Consider the following 25,793-nt stretch of genomic DNA (forward strand, 5'->3'; position numbering starts at 1 on the left):
TAAAAATTTACAACAATCATGAATAATATGTGCAGAGAGGCATAAAGAAGCTCAAGGAAAATGCTGGGGGTGAGATAGTGAAAATTACATTTGATCTCACAGATCTTTCTGTGTTGATTCTGGCACTGCTATTATCAGTTTCTTTTAAGCTGATATGGACTATGTATTACATCAGACATTAACATCTTCACTGAAAAATTAGGAACAGTGATCATCTCAAATAATCCTTAATGAAGCTTTAACGTCTTACATTAATATATAAGGACACGGTAGTCCTGACATTTCAGATATTTGCTGCGTTTGTGTCTAAAATGTAGCATTTGCATAGATTGCAATGTATCTGATGGAGTCCCACTTAAAACAATGAATCCACATGAAGAATTGTTAAACATGAACTACCTGCTGTTCAGGAGAATCTGCTACATATTCAAGGAAAAAAGATTTTCTGTCAGTAAGTATCAGAGAAAAGGATCCATAACGCCTGTCCAAAATTATACTTTCACCAATTATCTGAAATTAATTAAAACTTCACAGTAACTACTTTTAGCTATCTAAACTACTGAGATCAGTAGAGAAAACATCAACATGTCATGTACTCATTTTTTCTGTAAAATTCTGGAATATTTTTACGATTTTATCTTATTTTAAACAAAAGATATTTACATTTTTAAGATGGAAAAAAATAAGGAAGATGACAAAACAAATACAGAAAACTTCTTGGTGTATACTAGTCTTCTTCACTGTAATAAAAATTCACAAATAGATTAAGACTAGAGGAAAATCCAAACTCAGTGGCTACCAAGTTGCACACTACTGGTTACTTATTTCCATACATGAATAACAAGCTATTGTAAAAAAATCTAGCAAATCAGAACTAGAAAGGACTATTAGAACAAAGATATAAAACCACATGCTATAAATAAAATATTTGATAGTCACAAGATGTAAAGACTGTTCTGTCAAGTGGATGTTCTTGCAGGCTTGGCAGTAAAGCATGAATGTTTTAATTTATATTTTAAAACAAATAAGAGAGTAATGTTTTTTCTGATATATCTTGTTCTATTTTAGCTATCTCTTCTCCAACACAACGTCAGTTTTCATATTTACATAATTACATGATCTCCCTTAGACATCTCAGATTCCCCCTATTTAAGCATAACATTAAGCAAATGAAAAGTTCTGCATCCCCATTGGCCCCCAAAATACATTTTTGTGATGATGAAGAAGAATTATAAATCTTGTCAGGTGAACTATGACCTAGCTGCTACCTAGAGTTAGGATTTAAAACTGAAGTAGTTGATTTCCTTTGGAAATCTACATCTAGCAAATGAAATTTTTAAAAGATCTCCCCAAAAAAAATCACACACACACAAAACATAATCACACTTACAGGAGAAAACAGTCTGCATTTGCACTATCTTCAGGCCAAAAATATTTCTTACACAATAACAGTGTCTAAAACTAACAGTTTAACTGAAATGTTGTCCTATCAGAAACTGAAAATACACAGATAATATACTGCAGTATTTAAATAACTACAATTAATGATTGAGAGGCTTGCTATAAGTATTTTTAATTTTGCAGCTAAACCCAATGAGATTTAACAAAACTGGATCCACTGATAAGCATATACAATTTCTTCAAGATACGGTAGCCCCATAAAGCTGTGGTCCTTAATTCTACAGCCCCACTTATAAGAATCTGAAAGATGGTATTCTGAAATATATTACTCCTTTTGGTGATTTACAAAAAAAAAATCTGTCAAAATGTTTCAGGGTCCATTTGTATCTCTTTAAATCAGCAATAAAGTGTATGTGAAGCAATGTGATATCAAAAGCAGGTATTTTTCAAAAGAAGCAATAGTTTGGGTATTTTTTTCTGAAATAAATAGGCTTTATGAAGTGCTGCTGCCAATTCATTAGTGTCCAAAGCTACAGATGAACAAAGAATTTATACAAAGTATCTACTTACTCCTAAACTAAAATGAAAATCAGCTTTCCAGAAGATCAAGTGGTATCAAAAGAATGTATCAATCATACATTAGGTTAAAACCAAAACAAACAAACAAACCTACCTACCAAACGCAAAAGTTCCCATTCATATTTTTTGTTTTCTTTCTTTAGTATATGTACATATATATAACACAATCTGATATAAGACATATACTCTTGAAATTAACATTCACACTATGTGGGAAAATTACATATTGTCCTTTATTTTAGTGAATGTATCCAAGGAAAAGGGTTGTTGATATGCATTCTAATACCATGCAAGACATTATTTTTTGATACAAGAATATTGAAGAATTAAGTCTTCTTACATAAGAAACTGTTCTATTTAGATTTAAACCAAATGGTAATCCATTTGTAGGCTGTCTTGGAAAACGAGAAGCTTTCACCTGTGGTCTATAGAGAACAAATATGTAAATATCTTATTCATTTTAATAGTCAGGCAATATATCAAATGTGTCCACATGTCCTGATGAACTAAGTTAATATTGTATATGAGAAATGAACCATAAAGACAGTAAAGTGTCTTTCAGATGACAGAAGCATAGAAAAAAAAATTCCTTGGTTTGTGTGGAGCTGTTTTTTGCCTGGTAACAGGGGGGGCTGCAGTGCTGTCCTCATAAGCAGTTCTTGAAACATCCCCTGGCTCTGAGGTGGACCTACCTCCAGCCCAGGTGGGCCAATCTGGCGTCTCTGCAATGATTATTTAAGAAAGGAAATACGTAGTGGAAGAGAAGGTGTAGGAGTGGTGCAAGATGGAGGTCATCATACAGACTCCACAGTCAGAGAAGGAGGAAAAGAGGAGGACCAGACTAGAGACCTCCCTACAATCCACAGCAACAGCTCAAGCCGTTCCTGTGCAACCCATTGAGGGGAATGGCAGGACTGAGAGCCACCAGCAGCTCTGAGTGAGTGCACCTTGGTGGGCAGGAGACTCTGTGAGGAGGCAGCCATGGCACAGGCCATGCTGGAGAGCCTGCGGGCTGCAGAGATCCACACAGGAGGTGGAGAGGAGCTGCAGCCCTTGAGATGAACACACGTAGAAGTGGTCCATGCAGAGCTGCCCAGCCTGTGAGGGACTCTGCAGTGGGGTAGGGAGGGCCAGCGAGAAGCCTGCCTGCCTTCAGGAGAGACAAGCGTCAGGAGTCATCAGGAAAGGACTGACTGAAAACCCTATTCCCTGCTACTCTGAGCTATTCAGGGGAGAAAGATGTAAAGAAACCAGGATTAGGGGTCTGAGCCTGGGAAGAGGGGAGGAGTGGGAGGAAGGTGATCTTAAAGGTCTGGTTGTGCTCTTCATCATTGCACCACTCTGTGTTGTTTTCTGTTTGTTATATTTTGGTGTTTTATGTTTTGTTTTTTGGTGGATTAAATTATCTTCTGTTTTCTTCCCCAAGTTGAACAGTCTTGTTTGATTTGGTCAGGAACATAAGTGGCAATTGAGCTCTTCCTGTCCTTAGGAAGTTACAAAGGCCCTTGGTAATTATGGTTCCTAGATGGGTCTAAACCATGACAGTCACATATATATTAAAAAGTACACTAGATTATTATGAGCACTAGTGCATCTTCTATATGTAAATTCAATTAGTGAAAATAATAAATGTGATAAAAACTTAACATGACCATCTTCACTGACCTTGCAAAATAAAAGATAATATCAGCTTCATCTCAATGTTCATTCTTGATGCAACTTTGTATCATATTTGCTAATGTACATATTTAAATATTTCAAAACCATTCCTGGTTGAAGAGTTCTCATATTGTACACCTATTTGCAGTCAAAAAGGTAGCAGACCATACATTTGCATTAAAATTAAATATTTGAGTAAGTACTGTTCCTGAATTTTATCATCAGTATTATATTGACTGATTTTCTAAGAGGATCAGATTAAATAGAATAATAGAATCATTTTGGTTGGAAAAGATCTTTAAGATCATCACATCCAACCACAAACCTCACACTGCCAAACCCACTGCTAAACCATATCCCTCAAAACCTCATCTACACATCTTTTTAACATCTCCAGTGATGGGGACTCCACCACCTCCCTGGGCAGCCTTTGACAGAGTCTAACAACCCTCTCAGTGAAAAAGTTCTTCCTAATCTCCAAACTAAACCTGATGTAACTTGAACCAATTTTTTCTTGTCCTATCATTCATTACTTGGGTGTTGGTCTCTTCTTCCACCTCAATACAACCTCCTTTCAGAGAGATCTTGTTTCCCTTCAGCCTTCTCTTCTCCAAACGGAACAACCGCAGTTCAGTCAGTGGCTCCTCATAAGACCTGTTCTCCAGACCCTTCACCAGCTTCATTGCCCATCTCTGGATTTGCTCCAGCATCTGTCTGTCTTGTAGTGAGGGACTCAAAACTGAACACAACTCTCAAGGTGTGCCCTCACCAGTGCCAAGTACTGGGGGTCAATCGCTTCCTTGTACTGCAGGTCACATTATTTCTGATACAAGCCAGGATGCCATTGGCCTTCTTGGCCACCTGGGCACACTATTGGCTCATGTTCAGCCAGTTGTCAATTAACACCCACGGGACCTTTTCTACAGGACAGCTTTCCAGCCACTCTCCCCCAGTCCTGTAGTGTTGCATGGGGTTGTTGTGGACTAAGTGCAAGACCCAGCATTTGGCCTTCCTACAATTGGCCTTGGCCCAATGCTCCAACCTGTCCAGGTCCCTCTGAAGACCCTTACTGCCCTCAAGCAGATCTGCTCACAGCTCAACCTGGTGTCACCAGGTTGCTAACTGAGAATGCACTAGATCCACTCATCCAAATAATTGATATAGATGCTAAATAGGTCAAGCCCCAATACTGAGCCCTGGGGAACACCACTAGTGACCAGCTTCCAAATGGATTTAACTCCATTCTCCATCACGCTCTGGGCCCAGTCATTCAGCCAATTTTCCACCCATCTCAGAGTAGGTACATCCAAGTTATGGACAATCAGTTTATTCAGGAAGATGCTGTGGGAGACTGTGTTGAAGGCCTTACTAAAGTCCAGGAAGATCGTGTCCATAGCCTTTCTCTCATCCTACTAGGTGGATCATCTCGTCATAGAAGGAGATCAGGTTAATCAAGCAGGAACTGCCTTTCATAAAGCTATGCTGACTGGGCCTGAGCACTTGGTTTTCCTGTATGTGCCTCATAGTGGCACTCAGGCTCATCTGTTCCATACCCTTTCCTGGCACCAAGGTCAGGTTGACAAGCCTGTAGTTCACAGGATCCTCTTTCTGGAGCTTCCTGTAGATACATGTTACATTTGCCATCCTCCAGTCCACTGGGACCTCCCCAGTGAGCCAGGACTGCTGGTATATGATGGAGAGTGACTTCGTGAGCACTTCTGCCAGCTTCATCAGCACCCTCAGGTGGATTGCATCTGGGCCAATGAACTTGTATGAGTCAAGATGGAGCAGCAGGTCACACACCATTTCCCCTTGGCCTTTATCTACCAGCTCAGGGGGCTGAGTACCCAGAGAATAGCTGGTTTTACTGTTGAAGACCAAGGGAAAGAGGGCATCCACTACAGAAAGACTATGTCATACTTTCCTTGTTGCACATTGTCTTCCTTCTCCTCCTGTTTGTTGCCCATATTGCGTGCATTGGTGTAGATGCACTTCAGAGGGGTTACCAATCCAACTGTCTCTCCATGGTGGGGAGAAGTCCTCATGTCCACGTGACCATTTTCAGGAGTTTCTGTGGCCTCCAACACATTAACCCTTGCTGCCCTGCTGTTGTGGGGTTCTCCATCTCCTGCCTCCACCAAGGCAGCAGACCAAAGGGTGTCAGCAGTAGAGTATCTATCAGATGCTTGCATGCTGTCCCCAGCTCCCAAGCTGATGACTTGTTGCACTAGGTGGTTTATGTACCACCTGGTAACTTTCAGTTTCAGAACAGTTTGACCACCATTGTAGTGGAGATCTCTCTCTGGTAGGTTAGCCTGAGATGCTCAAGATCACTAGAAGAAAGAGCTGAATAACAGCAATAGGAAACTCACTACTGCATGAAGTGGGGACATCTATCTGCCGACCTGACTTGTCACAAGGAGGTTTTTTTACTTGCTGTTTGCTGCATCTTAGTTAGAATGAATGCTCCCAGAAGAAAAAAATAAAATCTAGATTTCTGAATTAGCAAAAAGAAATCTCTACAGGATGTCCAATTCTATTCCTCCTACATTTTGACAAATTTAACACAGCATTTTCCTTTTTTAAGCTGGTTACAAATATCCTATCAATGTAGGATAGGACACTAGGAAACATCTTGAAATTTTCCTCTCTTCTCTTATAAAGTGAAGATGGTAACCAAAACCTATTTACTTACTAACAAAACAAAATCATTATAATTACATTACTAGTAATATATGATCCATTGTTCCTTTAAAACTTTTACAATTGTTTAGAAGAAAATACTTATATTTTTTCATTTTATATATATCCAACCCATATATAAAATTTAATGCAGTCATATCAGTTTGCTTTAAATTTTTATTTATATTTTATTTAATATTCTCTATTTTTTTCTTCACTCAACCTTCAACACTAACAATGGTACTAAGCATTCTCCTTTACTCAACTCTTACTTTATTTTCCATCTCTGTCTAGAATTGAGACCCACACCACTGTCTCACATCCAAAAGGCTCTCACAGTTCTTTGCTGTCCTAACTTTCCTTGACCTTCTCAGTTCAGCCCTCTCCAATAGTATCTATAAGATTCTCTTTTCCTCTGGCTTAGACTGGGACAAACTTCCAGAACTTAAAATCATAGAATCATAGAACGGTAGGGGTTGAAAAGGACCATTAGAGATCATCTAGTCCAAATCCCCTGCAGAATCAGGTCCACCTAGATCAGGTTACACAGGAAGGAGGGTTTTGAAGATCTTCAGATAAGGAGACTCCAAAATCCCCCTAGGCAGTCTGTGCCAGGGCTCCACCACCCTCACAGTAAAACAGTTTTTTCTTATGTTTAAGTGGAACTTTTTGTGTTGCAGCTTCATCCCTTTACCCCTTGTCCTTTTGCTAGATATAACAGAAAAAAAGGATGTCCCAACCTCCTGACAATCACCATTTATATACTTCTAAATATTAATGAGATCCCCCTGCAGTCTCCTCCTGACTGAACAGTCTCAGGTCCCACAACATTTCCTCACAAGGAAGATGCTCCAGTCCCCTGATCAGCCCTGCGTTGGACTCTCTCCAGAAGTTCTCTGTCCCTCTTGAGCTGTGAAGCCCAGAATTGGACACAGGACTCCAGATGAGGCCTCATCAAGGCAGAGAAGAGGGAGAGAAGAACCTCCCTCGACCTGCTGCCCACACTCTTCTTGATGCATCCCAGAATACCATTGGCCTTCTTGACCACAAGGCCACATTGCTGGCTCATATTTAGTTTATTTTCAACCAGGACTCCCAGGTCTCTCTCTGCAGAGCTCCTCTCCAGCATGGGGTTGTTCCTTCCCAGATGCAGGACTCTGCACTTGTCCTTGTTGAACCTCATGAGGTTCCTCTCTGCCCAACTCTCAAGCCGGTCAAGATCCCACTGAATGGCAGCACAGCCTTCTGGGGAATCAGCCAGTCCTCTAGTTTGGTCTCATCGGCCAACTTGCTGAGGGTACACTCTGTCCCCTCATCCAGGTTGCTAATGAAGATACTGAACAAGACTGGCCCCAGAACTTCTGTCAGTATCACTCGCAAGTTTGTCTGCGCTCTGTTTCTTATTTTAGATTCTATTCAGATATATTGTCCTTCTACTTCTATGTCTTTGTTTTAATTTAAAGTAATGCTCATGTTATAAAATGTATCAACAACTATATCAAAGGTCATCTTGACCTTACTCATCTATGCCAAAAAGGTGCCACACTAGTTTACATCAGTAAGTTGACTCTGCAAATTTATTACACGTCTTAAGCAAATTCACTGTTGTTATGGTCTTTCAGGATATCCAGAATCCAGTTTCAACTTGGAATTCATTCTATACTACTACTTCTTCATACTATCCACTTCTAAAAGTCTCCTCTTTCCTTGAAATGCTCCTAATTCAAATACTTCTCATTCCTCCTTGTACAAATCTGAAGAAAGTCACCCTTAGAGTAGTTCCTGACTGCAAAACCCAAAGTTGAAGCCTTCATTCCAACAGAATTCTGTCATTATGTACTCATAACTTTAATATTAGCCACACTCTAAATATCCTTTGACTTTAATTTTTTAATAATAACAAAACTCTTAAAATTCAAGTGCTTCTCATAATTAGAAACACAAACTGAATCTTAACTGCTTTAGATGTACCTGGAATCATTTTGTAACATCTTTCTAACTGCAAGTTCTTAAAATTATAAAATTCTGTTATGTTTAGCAAAATGTTGGTGTCTAGATAAACATAACCTTACATAAAAATGGCATAGACAAAATGCCCTCTTGCTATATTGATAAATGCAATTTATACTTGAGATGGGATTAATTTGACTTCATTCTCAAACCATTTTCTCCTTTATGTCTAAAGCTGAATGTAATAATTATAGTTCCAACAAATATAACATAATAATTATTGTTCCAATCAAGATTTATATAAACATTATACAGTAGTTTGGGTGAATTTGTATAATTTTCTAAACTCTGTAAAGGAGGGAATTAACACTGCAGCTAATCTCTTGGAGAGCACTGCTTAAAAGTTTTAAGGAACACATACCAACCAAAACTCCCAAGACTTGACAAGCTATCACTTATCTGGAAAGTAAGAACTCCAATGAACTAACAAGTGCACAGTTGCTATTGTCACTATGCATGGAGAGGGTGAATTTTTAATCCAGGCAATAAAAAAGTGAAAATTCACATATTAGCAATAAACTGGTCTAGACCAATCCTAAAAGAGACAGATTAAACCAGTAATTAAGGTGTTTTTTTCCTGAAATAAAAGTTCAACAATATTCAAGAAATACAAGAGATTATCTTGTTCAAAGAAGTTTTAAAGCATTGTGTTGCTAAGACTTCAGATAAATATAGAATCATAGAATGGTAGGGGTTGGAAAGGACTTTTAGAGATCATCTAGTACAGCCCCCCTGCAGATATAGTACATATTTTAAACATATAAATATGAACCTGAAATATACAGCTTTAGTCACTTGATCTAGATAAGCAATTACATATTTTCTGGAGTGAAATGGTCTAGTGGCAAGTGCCTGTAAAATAGTTCTATTGTTTTCATTTCACAGGCCTTCAAGGCTTGCATAGATTTGTGATTTAACATAGTGATTCCTAACATTTCTGCTGAGTCCACAATGGAAACTCTTCGGAAGTAGAGTGGACTTAGATCCTGGCTAAATAAGGCACAAGTTATGCATTGATTATTAACATTGACAGGAGCTTGCAAGATGACCGGATTAGTTTCCATTAAAACAAAGATAAAATTAAATGAAAATAAACCCCAAAACAACAGAGGGATTTGTGGACTGTTTGATGGCGTGGTTTTTGGGAGTTTTGGTTTTGGGTTTTTTTTGGTAGGAAGATCAAATATTCATCATGCTTGAAAAACCAGCATTTTATTTCCAAAAAATTATACGGGAGAATCATGTTTTTTGGAAATTTTGCCTTTTTTTTCCAACCAAACTTCCATTCAAATTATATTTTTTTTTTTTTTAAATGACACATTGCTATAGTTAGCTTGATAAGTATAAGAAAAAAGTTACCACCTTATTGAGTACAATACACCTTTAATTCAATGTCTTTAACAAGTCAGACATTAAATTCAGTTTTGTGTGTTCTTCCAGTCATCACATTTAATTCATCTGTTTTATTGGTTGTGTTTTTTAAAGCAAAAAACCTGATTATTTTAGATCAAGTTGATTTTTTGTAAATGAATAAAAAGTAAGTCTACTAGTAGAAATATTTACTTAAACAAAAAACTGCATGAGTACTAAAATATAATCTGGAAAGGCAAATTATTTAAAAACATATTTAATAAAACTTTTTTGGTGAAGGATTTTTAAAATGGTACACTGAAAATAATTCATTTCTGATTCAGACACTTATGGTGAACTCATCACACTAATACATTCTTAAGAAATAACTTTGTCAACTGAACTTTGCAATCTAAACTGCAAAAAAATAGTTTTGTTAAAAATGCAATGGTAATCACTAAGATAAAGATTTTGTCTACATAAGCACACATATATACATGTATATGTAGACTAATAGGCAAAACAAATCTCTAAAAATGATGCAGCTTTGGCATACTATTCCTTTCACAGAAAATCAGTATGCACAAAGCATTTCAGTGAGCACACATATGTTTCTTCTAAACATTTTTCTTCACAGAAATGTATGAATTTTCATTTTCCAATTGTAACAGAATGTCCTTAAATTAAAAATAAAATTCTGGTCCTGGTTCCTATTTTCATTGCCAAATATGTAATGAAGAATCCAGGAAATATTAGCTAGTACAACTCAATATAAATATCTTGTTAAAAGCCAGTATGGGTGATAAGAAGTCAATGAAAGTGTTTTTTTCCAGCACTTATCATATTACATGTATTAGAAAACAGCAATCAAATGGAACCTTAACATTATGCAACATCACAAATTATACTTTATGTTGGGTAGTAAAAACATTTACATTAAGACATAATTTCTGGAGATAGTAATAAATATGGACTAGTAACTGATTTATAAAAACAGTAGAAAGAATAGTCAAGGCTCTAAAGAAATTTTGCTTAAGCAACACACCAGAATTCTTCCCTTACTTTCAAACTACCTGTTAGCTATTGTAATTTATGCAGGAACAAAGACGTGTTTGTCTAAAGTAATTGTTTAAGTACTTATATCAAACCATAAGTTTGCCTGCTGGTATTTTAAAAGTCATCCCTAAAGATTCTGGTATCAAACTTTATGAAGACATCTTTAACGCACTACTGGGCGTCCTGTAGGATGTAAAATTTTTAATTTAATTTTCGGTACATAATTTTGTTTCTATGATAGCTCTGCATAGTATGCATAATTTCTTTTTATCTTAGCTAAGAATTTAACAGAACAATTTACAGTAGCCAGTATAGTCCTCAAGACTACTGTTTTGTATCTGATAATTATGATTTCTGAAGGATTCAGTGTACAATTAAAAGATATTTTTGGGGTCAGGCAAAGAGCATGGGACAGAAGAGATGGTCTTACTACATGTATCTAAATTACCTGTAACATTATCAGAGTATCATTATTTTTAATTAATTTACATACTAAATGATTGAAAATAGCTGTTACAAGTAAGCAGCTTAGCAGCATCTTGAACTGGAAGGTAACTTCAGAATAAAGATTTTCCAAGGTGGAAATAGTGCAAGAACCAGCTCTTAATAACCCAAATCTCCAAAAATGTTGCTCTATTTTAAACAACACTTTTTTTACAGTCACTTGTTTTTACAGTGACAGTAGAAGATTTGATTAATCCAGAAGCCTCAGTGGAGTATCCTCCACCTGAAAAACAACAGGTAGGGAATCATTAATATTGTTTTAAAGAAATCAGTGCATCTAAGAAATAATACATAGATTGTCATAATATACAGTGTAAACTGAGAGAGAGACCAGAAAGCCATTTTATTTAAAAGATGTTTAAAGGTATTTAATTGCTTTCAGTTAAAAATTAACAGTGTTGGTGACTTATCAACTAAAATCTGTGCAAAAAAAGAGAAAGAACAGAATTGTCTCTGCCTAAGATACAAAATACTAATTTAGTCTATGTTCCTTTTCATCTGAGGATACTTTTTTTGATAATGATGTTCCAACAGCCTTTAACTACCAATTAGTGTATTTATTGCCTCATATCCCACAAACAGGGATATGAATTTTCCTCACTGATTACCAGTACGCTATGCAATGTAAAGTAAGGGCATATTTCATACTTCTACTAGCACAAAATTATTTCAAACAACACAGAAGTTGCTGCCTGTAGTGGCATTTGTAAGTCTACAGTGCACACCAGTGGAATATAGCAGTATATGCATTTTTTCACTGTTTTCAGTATAATGTCAAATTGCTTTATAATATTCCATCTTATTTAATTTTTAAATTGCCAGAAAAGCATGTCCTTCAGAAATTATAGAAACAGATATAAAATGTTAAGGAAGACTTGCAGAGAGTATAAACAAGAATGTTTTATTGTGCATGTTAAAAAAAAAAAAGTTTAAATAAGTTTAAATATAAGTAAAACCTAAAATAGTTTTGCTAACTATAATTCTGTGTTTAGAAACAGCAGACAACACACCAAGTATTTCCTCCATTTTACCAAATGATCAAAGACCCAACTAATCAAACTCATACCCTTTTTGTATCTTTCAGACTGTAAGGTTAGTTAATTGATCTGTAAACTAAGGTGTGTCTCACAAAACTGGTGAGTCAGTTTACAAGGACATTCAACTAGTAATGTCATTGATGTTAAAACTTCCATGATCCTCAGAGAACTTACAGGTTTGTAATTTCTCCTACAAAGATTACTTAAAAAACCCAAATATATCTAATGTCGACATCCTTTAACTACCAATTAGTGTATTTATTGCCTCATATCCCACAAACAGGGATATGAATTTTCCTCACTGATTACCAATACGCTATGCAATGTAAAGTAAGGGCAATGGTTGTACAGACTTATCTTTGTCCTTCTATATATTCTCACTCAAACACAATAACGCAAGTATAATTTTATATTGCGTAACTGCTTTCTCCTTTTTAAGACTAACAAAGTAGTTTACAATTGTTAACAGGTTAATTGTAATATATGTGGAAAACAAGGCACAGGATATATTAATTGACTTAGTATTCTGCTAAGAGCTGCAGGTTCTTCTAGAAGTAGAACAGCAGCTTATTAACTAGATAGTATTTACAGGTTTGGGTTTTTTTTGGCAGTTAAGAAATATAGACATAAATCTTATTTTAAGAAGTGTGTAACAGGATCATATAAAGGTCTCTTCAAAAGCCTCAAATAAATCTAACGATATGTGATGCTGATATCCTTGTTAGGCTACAAATTCACAATAATTTTAAGATAGGCTTGAGATAGTACAATATTTTTTTTTTCCTGTAATAAACACAAAGTTTAAGGAAGACGTAGTCCATTTCCATTACTTCATTCTCTCTAGAAAAATATTTGGCAGACAGTTTTATTTCACTAGCTTGCTAATGAAAGCCAAGACATAGTTTTCACTAGTTAAGGTAAAATTTAAGACGTAATCTTTAGTGAGGAGGTAATCTTTAAGAAGAATAATCAATTAGAATGCCTAATGAAAGAATACTTGAAATTAAGGAAAAGCCAGAGAAAGCTAAATGAATGAGGACTTCTGAGAGTCCATAGAGAAACAGATATAATCATGTGCAGTAAAAACAGATGCTATTTGAATGTTTGCAAATAAAGAAACAAATAACAATCAAGATTTGAATAATAGACTTATTAGAGTTGATCTTATTTCATTGTTGAATTGGAGAGCAACACTATTTTTCTGTAGTGTCCAGTAATAGGACTAGGGGTAAGAGACAAAAGCTGGAAGTTTTTGTGGAAGTCCACCCATACTTAAGGAAAAATTTCCTTACTGTGAGAGTGAGGGAGCCCTGGCACAGGCTGCCCAGAGAGGTTGTGGAGCCTCCTGCTCTGGAGGTTTTCAAAACCCGCCTGGATACTTTACTCAGTAACCTGATCTAGATGGACCTTCTTGAGCAGGGATGTTGGACTAGATGATCTTTAGAGGTCCTTTTCTATCTCTATGATTCTGTAATTCTGTGAAGTGATAAATTTCAACACTAAATACGACTTTCTGTTATACCTGTTAAAATGATCCCATTTATGACCCTAAACATGACAAGTACAGTGCTAGTGTGACAGAACACTACATACAATGATCATAGTTATTACAAAAGTAAATTGCCGCTTTACTACTTTTTTAGCTAATTCAATACATGGAAAAGTTATTTAAAATTTCCAAATGATTCAAAACACAGAATTAAAAAAAAATACTATTATAAATATTATCAAGGGTTTCCACATTTAGTTTGTTCCAAGGTGAGTGAATACTCATCTTTAAACAAAATTAGTTGCTGGGAACACTGATACTCATACTGTAGAAGCTTTCAAGCTTCTAACATTATGCAAAAATCTCTTAAACTTCCAAAAGGCTAGCAGTGATAACCATTCCTAAAAAAAGTTTAATTTGTATGGGCACTGTCACTTACAAACCAAGTTGTTTTTTTCCACAGTCCCAGAGGCATTGTCAGATAAACTACTAGGTTAATTTATGCATGGCTGAACCCAAAAACTTTCAGTCAAGGATGTGAAAATAACCCAGATGTAATAATTAATCTTTTATTAATCTAGCAATTCCTTTGTGATTTATTTTGCAAGTATATATTCAAACTAGATCCAGTGCTTAGCCTGGGTCATGTCTGCACTTTCCTTTGTCTCTGTTCCAAATTTTTCACCATCAAAAATCTTGTATGGTGTTCCAGCATCCATTTCTCAACAGTAATATGTAGTAAATGGTATTCATGTACACACACATCGCCAACATACAGGGTATGTTTTTTTTCAATATAAGAAGCATTGTCATTTACAAAACCCCTTAGAAATGTAAGTAATTTCATTTGCATTAATCAGATTCATCAAAACTAATATTTCCTGTAATTTAAAAACTATATGTATAAATCTTATAAATCCCAGAAGACAAACAATACTAAAAATATCACCTCCTGCTACCAATTAAAGCAATTCAGTATGTTTTCAAGAAAAAGGCAGCAACATACATATATATGTATATGTATGCACGTATACAAAAATTAGAATCTATCAATCTCTAATCAATTCTCAGCAAGATTTTACTACTTCTATTCTTGCTGACAACACCATAAAATATAAAGACTACATTTCTTAAGAAAAATAAATAAATCCAGATTTTTTTCAGTTGTGCAGAAGCATGACAAGTTAAAAACCTACTTAATGAGCAAGCAGAAAATAAAGAACTAAAATCTGAGGGAACTCAAATATGACAGATCGATGTCAATTTGTTGCTGTGGATGTTCATCTATGATGGAAATGCTGTTTACATATGCATCACTTTGTAATTAGAACTTGGAATTTAAGATTGCTTGTAATCGTTTCCAAGATATTAAAAAAAATCTAATTATTTTTCCTGGATGTTTCCAAATCTGAGATGTTAAATTTATAGGAAAATTTAAATTATTTATCTATATTTAGTTCTATACGTACACATTTACAGTTTTGTTGCATCTCAGAACTATTCAATCCATTGTTCCAAAAGCTAAATCCTAAAAGCTGGAGAAAAAAAAAAAAAATCTTATTCTTCTACTCATGAACTTGGCTTGAAATGAGCACTTCTTTCCTAATACCATTCTTACACAATCAGTGTTCTTGAATTACTTCTCTGAAGGCTGACCTCTTTCACGAAAGTACATTGCTTTCTGGCATCAGAACTCCACCAAGAGTTCCCTCTTAAGTGAAATCACTCTCCTAACACACCTACCTGTTCTCCTGAGTATTAGGACAAACCTTTGTTACACTTGGCAAGACTTGCCAGCTTTGCAGAACTGCTTTCTTTATCAGTCAGAGCTACCTCCCATTGGATCCTACCCAGCAGTCCCCTGACTTTCCTGAAGTTCAGGGTCTGTACTGTGTTGATTGCTTTTCTCACGTCCTCCAGGATCAAAAACAACACTGTTTCAAAGTTACTAAAATGAAATTATCACATCTCCAAATATTTTCCTTCATATTAATCATCAGCAGATTCAACTATGGTTTGCCACTGGTTGGTCCATTTAGTACCTACAAGAAATGATTCCTTAAATCTCTGCAGCAGCCATATTGCCTTTCAAGCAGCTGTACATTTAGTCCCCCATGAGAACCAGGGTCTATAACTCAGAGACCGGAGTTCTTTAATCACTTTGCTTCCTCATCAGATCATCTGTAACAAACCCCTACCAAATTGTCATCCTCACTAGCCTCTCCTCTGACCCTGAGACATAGATCTGATTACTACTTATCCTGCAGGAGAGCTCAAAAAGTCTGAGAGGCTTATAGAGCTGGGGGGAACTTCATCCCTTCAGCTATTTCTTGCTAGTCTTCCATAAAGTCCTCCACAGTACTCCAGTTGCATGAATTTGGCACAGTATCTTAATTGCTCCAACAAACTGGTAGCTCTGTAGCTGCATACAGTTCTACTTTTTCCTGCTTGTTTCCCAGGATGTGTGCATTTCTATACCAGCACCAGAGGCAATTGTCCCTTTACTTTATCATTCCTAAAGTCTTTCTTGCACCTAACAACCTGCACCCTGAGCTTTCCACCACTGATCATCAGTTCTTCACTTTCCTGTGGTCTGTAATCTTCTATCCCCACCATTCTAAGATGAAATCTCTCCTCATTAGATTGGCCAGCTTGTGGGATGAAGGCTCCCATGATCTCAACGCCAGAACTGTTGCCATTCCCTATACGGTCCCAAGTTGTGCTCATGTGAATAAGCAGCAGGGAATGGTAGTGGTCTAAGGACTAGACAGATCTCTCTGCAATGCTCTGGAATGTTCAGCAAGCCACATAACCTTCAAAAGGGCAAGTGAGAGACATGGGAGTTTCCCCACAGTAAGAATGTCCTACTACTGCCACACATTTTTCCTGTTGTTGGTGCAAGGATCAGGTTAAAGCTGGCTTCCGTACCTTCCCAATCATGGCTTTCTTCTGTTCTGCTACAAGGCTTTTGAATTCATTCTGTAACTGCAGATCTGCACTTAGAAAGAGTGCCATCCTCCAGTTGCTGGAGATCATAACTTTCCAGGTTTCCTAGTATGGCATTTTGTTTACCTTGTAACTGATTCCAGTCTCTGTCTATCCCTCCTGTGTGGTTCATACTCTCTTATCTCTGGGGTTCCTGTGAATACTCTGTTAATCTTTTCTTTGCATTCCCTGAGCCTGCCCAGATAGCTCACTTTCTTGTGCTGCTCTGAAGGGACAACATACTTCAACCAGCATAAAACTCAGATAGGCATGGACGCTCCTCTATCATGCTTCAGCCTGAACCAGAGGCATCAGGCACAGCTGCAGCCCAAGGCCTGAGGATCTGCATCCTCCCTCAGCTGAGGTCTCCAGTGTGCCAGTAGTAGCACCAGTCTCCACTGATGCTGGGGACTATGATCCAGGATATGCTGCTCTTGTTACTGTCTCATGTTGCTGTCAGCACATTTCCAGCCCTCTCTCATACGCAAACTTCTGGACAAGCCACCATTCCCCACAGAAATGGCCTGGGATCAGCTCTCCTCCATTGCTGCCTGAAGGGGTATTTGGCTCTCCCTAGCCAAGAGTCTTTCGTCCACAGATGAGATCTCGTGATGCCCCTGCCACCTCTGAAGTTGCCACTTCCGTCCTTTCCAGGTTTCTATCCCCATCATGCCCAGTCAGTAGCCCAGGGGCAACATCTTCATGATGGTAGGGTTTCTGCACATATCCCCTTGCCCCACATGGGCCCCCTCTGCCTGAACACAAACTCAGCTGGACTCTGACCATGGCTTGCTGTACATAAGACCACCATCCTCACCACAATCGGGAGAACAGCAGCAACACCTGGCCCCAGTTGGTTCCTCCTTGTGAGACTGATGTCACCCTAGTGACACCCCTGCAGTGCCCCAGCAACAGTCCTACCATGGCACCACATGGTAGCTGTGCCACACCCTCAGCAGGTTCCTCCCATTCGGACTATGGGCATAAATAGTTGATAAATCATTGATTTATCATGTTCATAAACCCTAGATATGATTTTGCTCTTAGTTACAACACAGGAAAACAGAAGTCTCAATTTTGTTTCTTACTCTGTGTGATAACAATGTACCGCTAACGTACCTGTTTCAGGCTTTCCAACTTGATTTGTCTCAGTTCTTCATATTTCCATTTCCAAATAAACAATTCATTTTCTATCTTTTCCATTTCTTTTTCCAGAAATGCATTCATTCTGAAAAAAAAAAAAATTAAAAGTCATCAGTACATATTTTGAAGCTGACAACACAAAAATTTGAATTTCCTCTTCATCACTTTAGTTATGTATTTCTGTCATTGTCAACTGTATACATTTTTATTAAAAAATGATATTATCACAATTATTCCAAGAGATTACCAAAAAATAATAACTGTAAAAAAAAAAGAAATTCAGTAGTGTAGAACTGAATTTTTAAAGTAAACAAATTTGATGATAAAAAAATTTGAAACAGATTTCAGTTAGTAATTCATCAAATATATGATGAGTTAGTGAAGATCCTCAGAGAAAAGGTATTGTATCACTTTTATTTGGGTACAGATAGAAGATTACCTTCAACACATATATACGAGAGAATATGTACAGTATGTAGTCAGTTTTGAAACTAAAGATGATCTACTTTAGATGTTAAAATGTATTAAAATATTTATATTTTAAAATGTATTTTTCATTTAAAATGCTACAAGAATTTTAGTAAAATGGATTACTTATCTCAGAGGTAGTACCTCCTTGTTAATTGTTTGCCTCTGGAGTGTTATTTAAGGATAAAGTGTTACTCCATTCAGAAAGTTTTCTAGGATACACAGTTCACAAAGAATGAATGATTCCTTGGAGAAAGGTACTGTATTACTGAAACAATGAACTTTTATGTTTACCCAGCTTCTAGCCAATTAAATTAATTTCAGTCTTTCAGGAAATAATGAAAGAAATCTGAAGCAGTAGAGGTATTACAGAAGTTCATGTCTTTGAGACCAATTAAAAACTCTTCTCTGTGTTCACAAGAAATGCTATTAGCCAAGTTTTGAACACAAAATATAGCTTTTCATTATTTAATTTTATTAAATTCAAAATTTTATTTCATATTTCTGTAAAGTATGCACATAATTTTGTAATTTTACATAACATAGAATCTGGAATGTAATTAAAAGTGAAAGACTACCCATCCAGCCCTAAGCTATTGATATTATCGACTACCAGTGTAGTTGGCGGGCTTTTGGTTTTAGACCAAAAAAACTTTTTCAGCTAAAAATGGAACAAATTAAGATTTTTAAATTAGGAGACTAAATTTAAATTATATGACTAAAGATAGTGGTTTTTGCCAAATAATTTTTTCAAGTGATGAATAATTTATGCGGTCTTTAATTCATGTCAATGGGACCTGAAATTGGGGGAGGGTTTAGAGCTCCTTTCTTGTCCTACTTTGCAGAGCCTGATCCATTGCTTAAGGTTATTTCAACACTACTGAAGATACATTTAAAGACCATGTAAGAAACATAGGTCTTCTCAGAGTGAAGGAGCAAAACATTTAAGGAAAGATTAGTCAGGTAACTAGGGACAAGTCTAAACACTGGATCTGCATGAACTAACTTGACTCTGGACAGAATGCGGCTGCAGTTCAGCAGTACTGCAAGTAAACCAGAAAACTGATGAAATGTCCTATGCTGTATAAGTAAGATGATACTGACTGACAAAGTAACCTTTTGGCCTTGGGGTACAAGCTGTCTGTGATCCAAGCTTGCTTTTGATGTAGCACAGCTGTCTGTCCTTGGCTCAAGTTTACTGAGAAAATTGCAAAGATGTGAAGAAGAAGCTGTGAGAAAGTACTTAAACTAGAGACATGTAAGATAAAAAAATTAAAAATGCTAACAGGGATGAGATTGTTGAGATAGTCATTATTGCAGCTTCAGGACTCGGGAGCAAAACACTGACATGAACAAACATAAAAACTAGGACGAAAAACTGGAAATCTGAATATAAAAACTCAGCAAAATCAGCTGATTCCACTAAGCAGTGGAGACCAACCCTTTCTGAGCTGGCAAATGGCAGCCTGCCCAACAAAGACTCATAGAGTATCTCAAGTGACTGGTGACTATGTTAATGGTTATCCTAGTAACATTATTTCTAGCTATTTATTGTGTGCTTTGCCAAAAATAATTGCTTCATACTTTGAAGTTGCATCTATTCTGCTTACGGAACATCTTTGCACATGGGAAATGTTGCGTAAAATGTCCTTGAGAGGGAGTTGTTACACCAATACTTTCTGTTATGTGGAAATCGTTGGCCTGTGAGCATTTGCTTTCTGAGGTTGGCACTGCCATATGTTGCAAAGCATGGACGTGCCCCACTTCTTACCATGTGCTAGTAAATTTACTACCATATACCATTTACAAAATCTCTCTCTAAAGTACAGTTACAAATTGGCTTGAGATGCATGTGAAAAATCAAACTAAATCCAGGAGGATGAGTCAGGTTGTTTGTTTGGGTTTTTTTTCCTAAGAAGTGTTTAAACAATGAGTTGAAAAATTACCCTCTTTCTGAAAGTTTTATATATGCACATATACTGTGCCTGCTCTTGAAAAATGAAGTACTTAGGGCTCTAAATATTTCAGAGGAAAATAGATATTGAGGCATCAGTCTCTTAACATGTACAAATAGCATGACAAGCCGGAAATTTTCATCATTCTGGGATTTTTGCCTCCACAAAAACCTAAATGCTTTTTAATGACACAGAACATACTTATGGTCAAATGATGCAATACGATTCATATAAAGAATTACTGATGTTTTCTACAGCTATCTAATTCACATAACAGAACACAGTAAATACTAGTCAGAAATGTAAAGGATTTTTTTTTCCAATTAGTCAAACTTGTACTATCTACAGTAGAACTGTGAAACAAACTGACAGGAAAGAAATTCTTCATCATAGCTTACAATTACAGTCTCTAAACTGAAACTGTTGAACACATTTGCAATAGACAGGAACTCTTCCTTTTCATTTTCTGATTAACTTCGGTTATTTTGAAGTTACTGTCACATAGTGCCTGAAGCCTCCTACTACTTCTGTCATACATCATCATATCACGTTTCCTTGAAAAGCCTTTATTTCAATATTCAGTATTGCTCAATACCGATTATCTATATGAAATATCAAGGAATTCCTTCCAACACAGAGACTCACATGCTAGCATACAGTGTGTAATCAACATGTGACTTCTTTTAAGTCATCAAAATGTATATTTAGTAGTTATGCAAAGTCATTTGATATGACAAAATAAGTGTCCAATAAGTGTGTTACTGTGTCTCTGTTATCTGCACTTTTAATTTAAAAAACCCTTAGTCATTCTGCAGTGGACTCTCAAAGTCTGATGTAGGGTACATGGAAATTTCTATTATGCACAAAACACTCCAATAACTGAGTATAACAAGTATTAGATACCATTCCATTGATACCAAATCGCTAGTACATATAACTTTTTTAATTAACTGCACATTCTTAACATCTCTCTACAGAGCACTTAAATGGCAGATAAGCCAAGGAAAACAATAAACACATTATGCAAATTTTATGGCTAAATTATTATCGAAATATTGTAAATAGCAATTAATAAAACTTAGAAATGGGAACATATGAGCTATAAAAGCAAATACTACTATATCTATTTTTAAAAACGTCTTGAAAACCTTTATTTTGAACATATGTTTTCGCAAGTAGGATATATTTTGCACTTACTCTCTTTCCTTCTGTAGGATTTTCTGCATTTCGGCCAAATGCAAATGCAAGACGGAAAGATGTATGAAGTCATTCTCTGTTGTCTTAGCTGTATTGTCCAAAATTTTAGATTCCTCCAAATATATGCCGGGAACTCCATTGGGAACAGAATTACGAGGCTTTGGAATGATTTTTTTATTGTGATTGCTTTGGTATTCAATTACCTCTGCTTCCTGAGATAATAAAAATAGGACATGGGATAAAAACATAAATGAAGGAAAAAGTCTAACAGAACTTCTATAGGGCCTACCAAGGTTCTTCTGACATTTAACTTATGTAGGACAAAAAAGGGAATTAACAACATCTTGTACAGTGGCACTATATATGGACAGAATGTGTGAAAAATGTAATTTTGTTTTGAACACTGTCATTTTATGACAAGTTTTCTGTTATGACCAGCTCCCTATTCAAAATATTTCTAGTATGTCTCTAGTAGATAAATAGATTACAATAATCATTAGTTGTCTGTAACTGTGGTGAAGAGAAGACTGTGGAACTAATAAAACCAGGAATGCAATTTATGCATAGAAATAATATATTGAGAAATTCTACATTAATGTAAAGCATGTTGAAGTGATAGTCTTATACAGGTTTTGTATAAGGATCAAAGTTAATTGCAAAAGGTACCAATTCGAATCCCATTCATAAACTAAATCCACTATAATTTTTTTTGAAGATACATGTTTTAAATACAGAATATAAGAAAACTAGTAATAGCTAGAAAAAAAAAAATTTAAGAACTAATATATATAATTATTAGGAAGTCTGAGTATTTCTTATGAACAATAGTTTCCTTTAGAAACTTACTCATTTTTATCACTTCTGATGAATTGTATTTAAAAGCTAATCTCATTTTAGCAGATAACCAGTGGTCTTATTTCATATCACTCTGTTATTTTGTGTTTTTAGAAGAATGCCTGAAACATACATCAGAGAATACTAGAAGGTTCTGAAAAGACTGTTTTCCATTCACATATAAAGTTTCAGCTTTCAAGTAGTGCACTACTTTATACTAAGGAGAAAGTGAAATGGTTAAAATATATTTTGTGTCATTTCGTTCAATTGGTCCATTTGTCTATCTAAAAATATGAAAGGCATGAACTTTTTTAGCCATATTTATTTGCAATGCTAATGCTAAGATGATTTTTTTTCAGAATTCAAATGAATATAATGTAATTTATGTGTGGTATAGAGTGTGTAAAAATTCTGAACATAACACATTCAGACCTAAAAACCTGACAATTTCCATTGAACTGAAGCAAAAAATTTCCTACATCCTATGAATGAGAAAAAAAACTCCTACATCTACAATGATTCTTATCTATCAGATAAATAGAAAGTATAGTTTCTATATGTTGCTGTCTCTGAAGACTATATTGTATGTGTCAAAGTAGAGAGTTAAAACTGGTAAAACATGAACAAATAGTTCCAATTTTATTAATATAACAGGTTCTTTTCTGTAGAACTAGGAGGTGTATTAAATCACATCCATACTTGATTGTTTAATTCTGTGTAACAACTTAGTTACTGTCCTTAGCAATCAAAAAAGATTTGCTGAAGGATTTGCCTCACTTCTGCCCACATTTTAGAATTTACATTCAGGGAAAATTAAATGGTTTTATTTTAAAAGCCAAGAGTTACAGGGATTTTTAAAAAAAAAAAAAAAATTACACAAACCATGGATAATTTAAATAACCGAGGTTATCTCTTCAGTTAAAAAACAGAGAGAGTCAGAATAGTATTCTAAGTTACTTGACATAAAATTCTGACTCTGTTACTTGAATGTTTGGCTATAGTCAAAGTGTGTGAATTGTTTTCTGTATTTCTTTATACTAGTAATATAATACGGGGGGAAAGTGGGTTTGCTGTTTAGTGGATCTGGTAGTATTTTGGTCAAAATCCTTGAAAAAAAACCATTTCCAGGTATAGATTTAAAATTTCTCACTTAATAAACTAAAAAAATGTCCCTCTTCTTTACCTTCCTTGTGTCTTCTGTCTCAGGAATCTCGTTGGGTTTGTTCACTTCTTTTACAGGTTCTTGCTTCAGAAAGGCTAACTTGTTCAGGTCTTTTTTAACATGAGATATTTCTGAGCAACTGAACTCTGTTTTCCAAGCAGTTACATTCTCCAGTTTTCCCCTCTCACTTACTAAATCTTGATTTATTTTTTTTAGCATACCGAGTTCTTTTACGGTACTGTCTAATTTGATTCTCAGTTTCCTTGTTTCTTCTTGAGCTTTGTTTCTTTCTCCTCTAACTTTGCTCCATTTCTCCCTCCAGTTAGCAGTACAATCTGACCACCAGCGCATGGTCTTCTCCATTTGGGCAGCTCTGGCTTTGACTTCTTCCAGTTCCTGAATTTTTACTGCTTCAAAAATTTCCCAATCACTGCTGTAGTTAGTATGCATATGTGCATAATGAAGTGAATATGGGAAGAAACTTTGAGATGGCAGATTTGAATCACACAGAGGGCCACCTGGTTGGCAATCTCCAGGTAATTTATGAGATTGTCTTGGTTGAGTTTCAAAAACCTGCATATCTTCTTCCATTAGTTTTTTAACAGAGTCTAGATTCATGTTTTGATTTGCCATCTAATTCACTCCTAAAAAAGATAAAGACAGACAATAATTTAGCTTCCCTCATTTAAATTGTATGAATTACTCAAACAGTTTATTTTACTGCTTTAATAATGGGAATTTTAATCATGCAGATGATATTGTTGATGATTTATCAACAATAAATTGATATTAAAATATGTTTTATGTAATACTTTTTGAATACATCATAAACAGACATGCTTAGTATGTTGCAGGGAATAGTTAGCAAAGGAAGTGTCATTAAATAATCATAGTACTCTCAATAATTTTTGAATCTAGAGAAAGAAGGCAAAGCTTTCCTCCTTAAAGTCAAGATAAATTGAATCAATATGTATTTTAAATGTCTGGTAAGACGAAAGTATTTATCTAGAACTATAATTACAGATTCATTTCCCTTCTTTCTGAAACTGTGGAACTTCATATTAGGAAAAATATTCCTTATAATTTGTATACTGAAGAAAAAAAAAAATCAAGTCCCTGACCTATGGATTTTGTTTCATGAGAAAAACGAAGCATTTTTATAGGAAGCTTTATTTTTCTGTCTGCATTCCAGAAACTGGCCAGGAAGTATATTCTTATTCTTGAAAATGTAGCACTATCTTACTGTACCATAGAGCTTACTTCATGATGTTATGACTGCTAGTAAATCTTGCTACATTCCTTTTCATTATTTATCTGCTATTACTCATTTGGGCCAGAGGAAAAATAACATCTCAGTAATTGCTTTCCCATCCTGACCCTGAGAAAATGTTGTTGTGGACAATCTGTATAAACTAGTCCTTTATACTTCCTTATTTTTAAGTCTTAGTTGTCAAAAAACCCAAACAAAACAAAAAATAACCCAACAAAACAAAACTAAAACTAAAAATCTTGCTATATAAATAGAAGACCAAGTTGTTTAAAATAAGGAAAGTTCTCTTATATTCCAACATCACCTATTAAAAAAAATTATATGCTACAGTAATTAGTGTTAGTGCCCATATTTGAAATGTAGAACACCAATGCAGCAAACAAAATACTGAAGAGTAGATAATCTTGGCATTATATTCAGCTGAAATCAAACATAGCTAGCTAAATTAGAAGTTTTTGCAGGTTTTTGTCCACTTCCCAGCTGTTTTAAACTTTTCTGTGTTTTGCAGCACAGAATTTGCCATTTGTTAGAAACTTCTGGAGAACTGTTGTAGTAAAGTATGGATATAAAAGAAGGAAAAGATAGTAAAGGACTCCAAACTCCCTTCATTATCACTGTCTAGTATACCACCACTAACTCTCACAACATCACTACACAGATGTAACATAGCTGCTGCCAAAGCTTAATCAAGGTTGAGTCTTTTTGTTGTTACCAGACCTACTTCTAGAAATTTAATTTGAATAAGTTTCATTGATGTCACCCATGATTTAGTGTGACAACCAGCTAAGACAAAATAACTAAACCCTTCCATTAAGTTGTTAATTTAACTTTTGGTTTGTGATAATGCCTTTGTTTTCAAAAGAATCCATTAAAAACAAAACCACAGTAAACTGTAAGTATCTAATGAAATGTTTTAACTTTTTTTTTTTTTTTTTTTTTAATATAGTACAACAACTGTTTCTTATATTTTCTGTTTCTGTTCCAAATTGGGAGATGTATGCAGAGACATTCA

At 35.6% G+C, this 25,793-nt stretch overlaps 1 protein-coding gene across 4 annotated transcripts in view; it reads right to left on the reverse strand.

Annotated features, from left to right (window-relative positions):
* The window catches only part of CCDC102B (coiled-coil domain containing 102B), a 153,897-nt gene that overhangs the window by 104,584 nt on the left and 23,520 nt on the right, over window positions 1-25,793 (reverse strand). For all 4 annotated transcript variants that reach the window (XM_061995784.1, XM_061995781.1, XM_061995782.1 and 1 more), the window contains exons 2-4: window positions 23,533-24,155; window positions 21,516-21,727; window positions 17,872-17,980 (exon numbers count right to left, since the gene is read on the reverse strand). In XM_061995784.1, the coding sequence (XP_061851768.1) occupies window positions 17,872-17,980; window positions 21,516-21,727; window positions 23,533-24,144 (933 nt within the window). In that variant the 5' untranslated portion in view covers window positions 24,145-24,155. The remainder of the gene's footprint in view (window positions 1-17,871; window positions 17,981-21,515; window positions 21,728-23,532; window positions 24,156-25,793) is intronic.

The sequence above is a fragment of the Colius striatus genome, chromosome 4 (genome assembly GCF_028858725.1).
Source record: "Colius striatus isolate bColStr4 chromosome 4, bColStr4.1.hap1, whole genome shotgun sequence".
NCBI classification, from domain to species: Eukaryota; Metazoa; Chordata; class Aves; order Coliiformes; family Coliidae; genus Colius; species Colius striatus.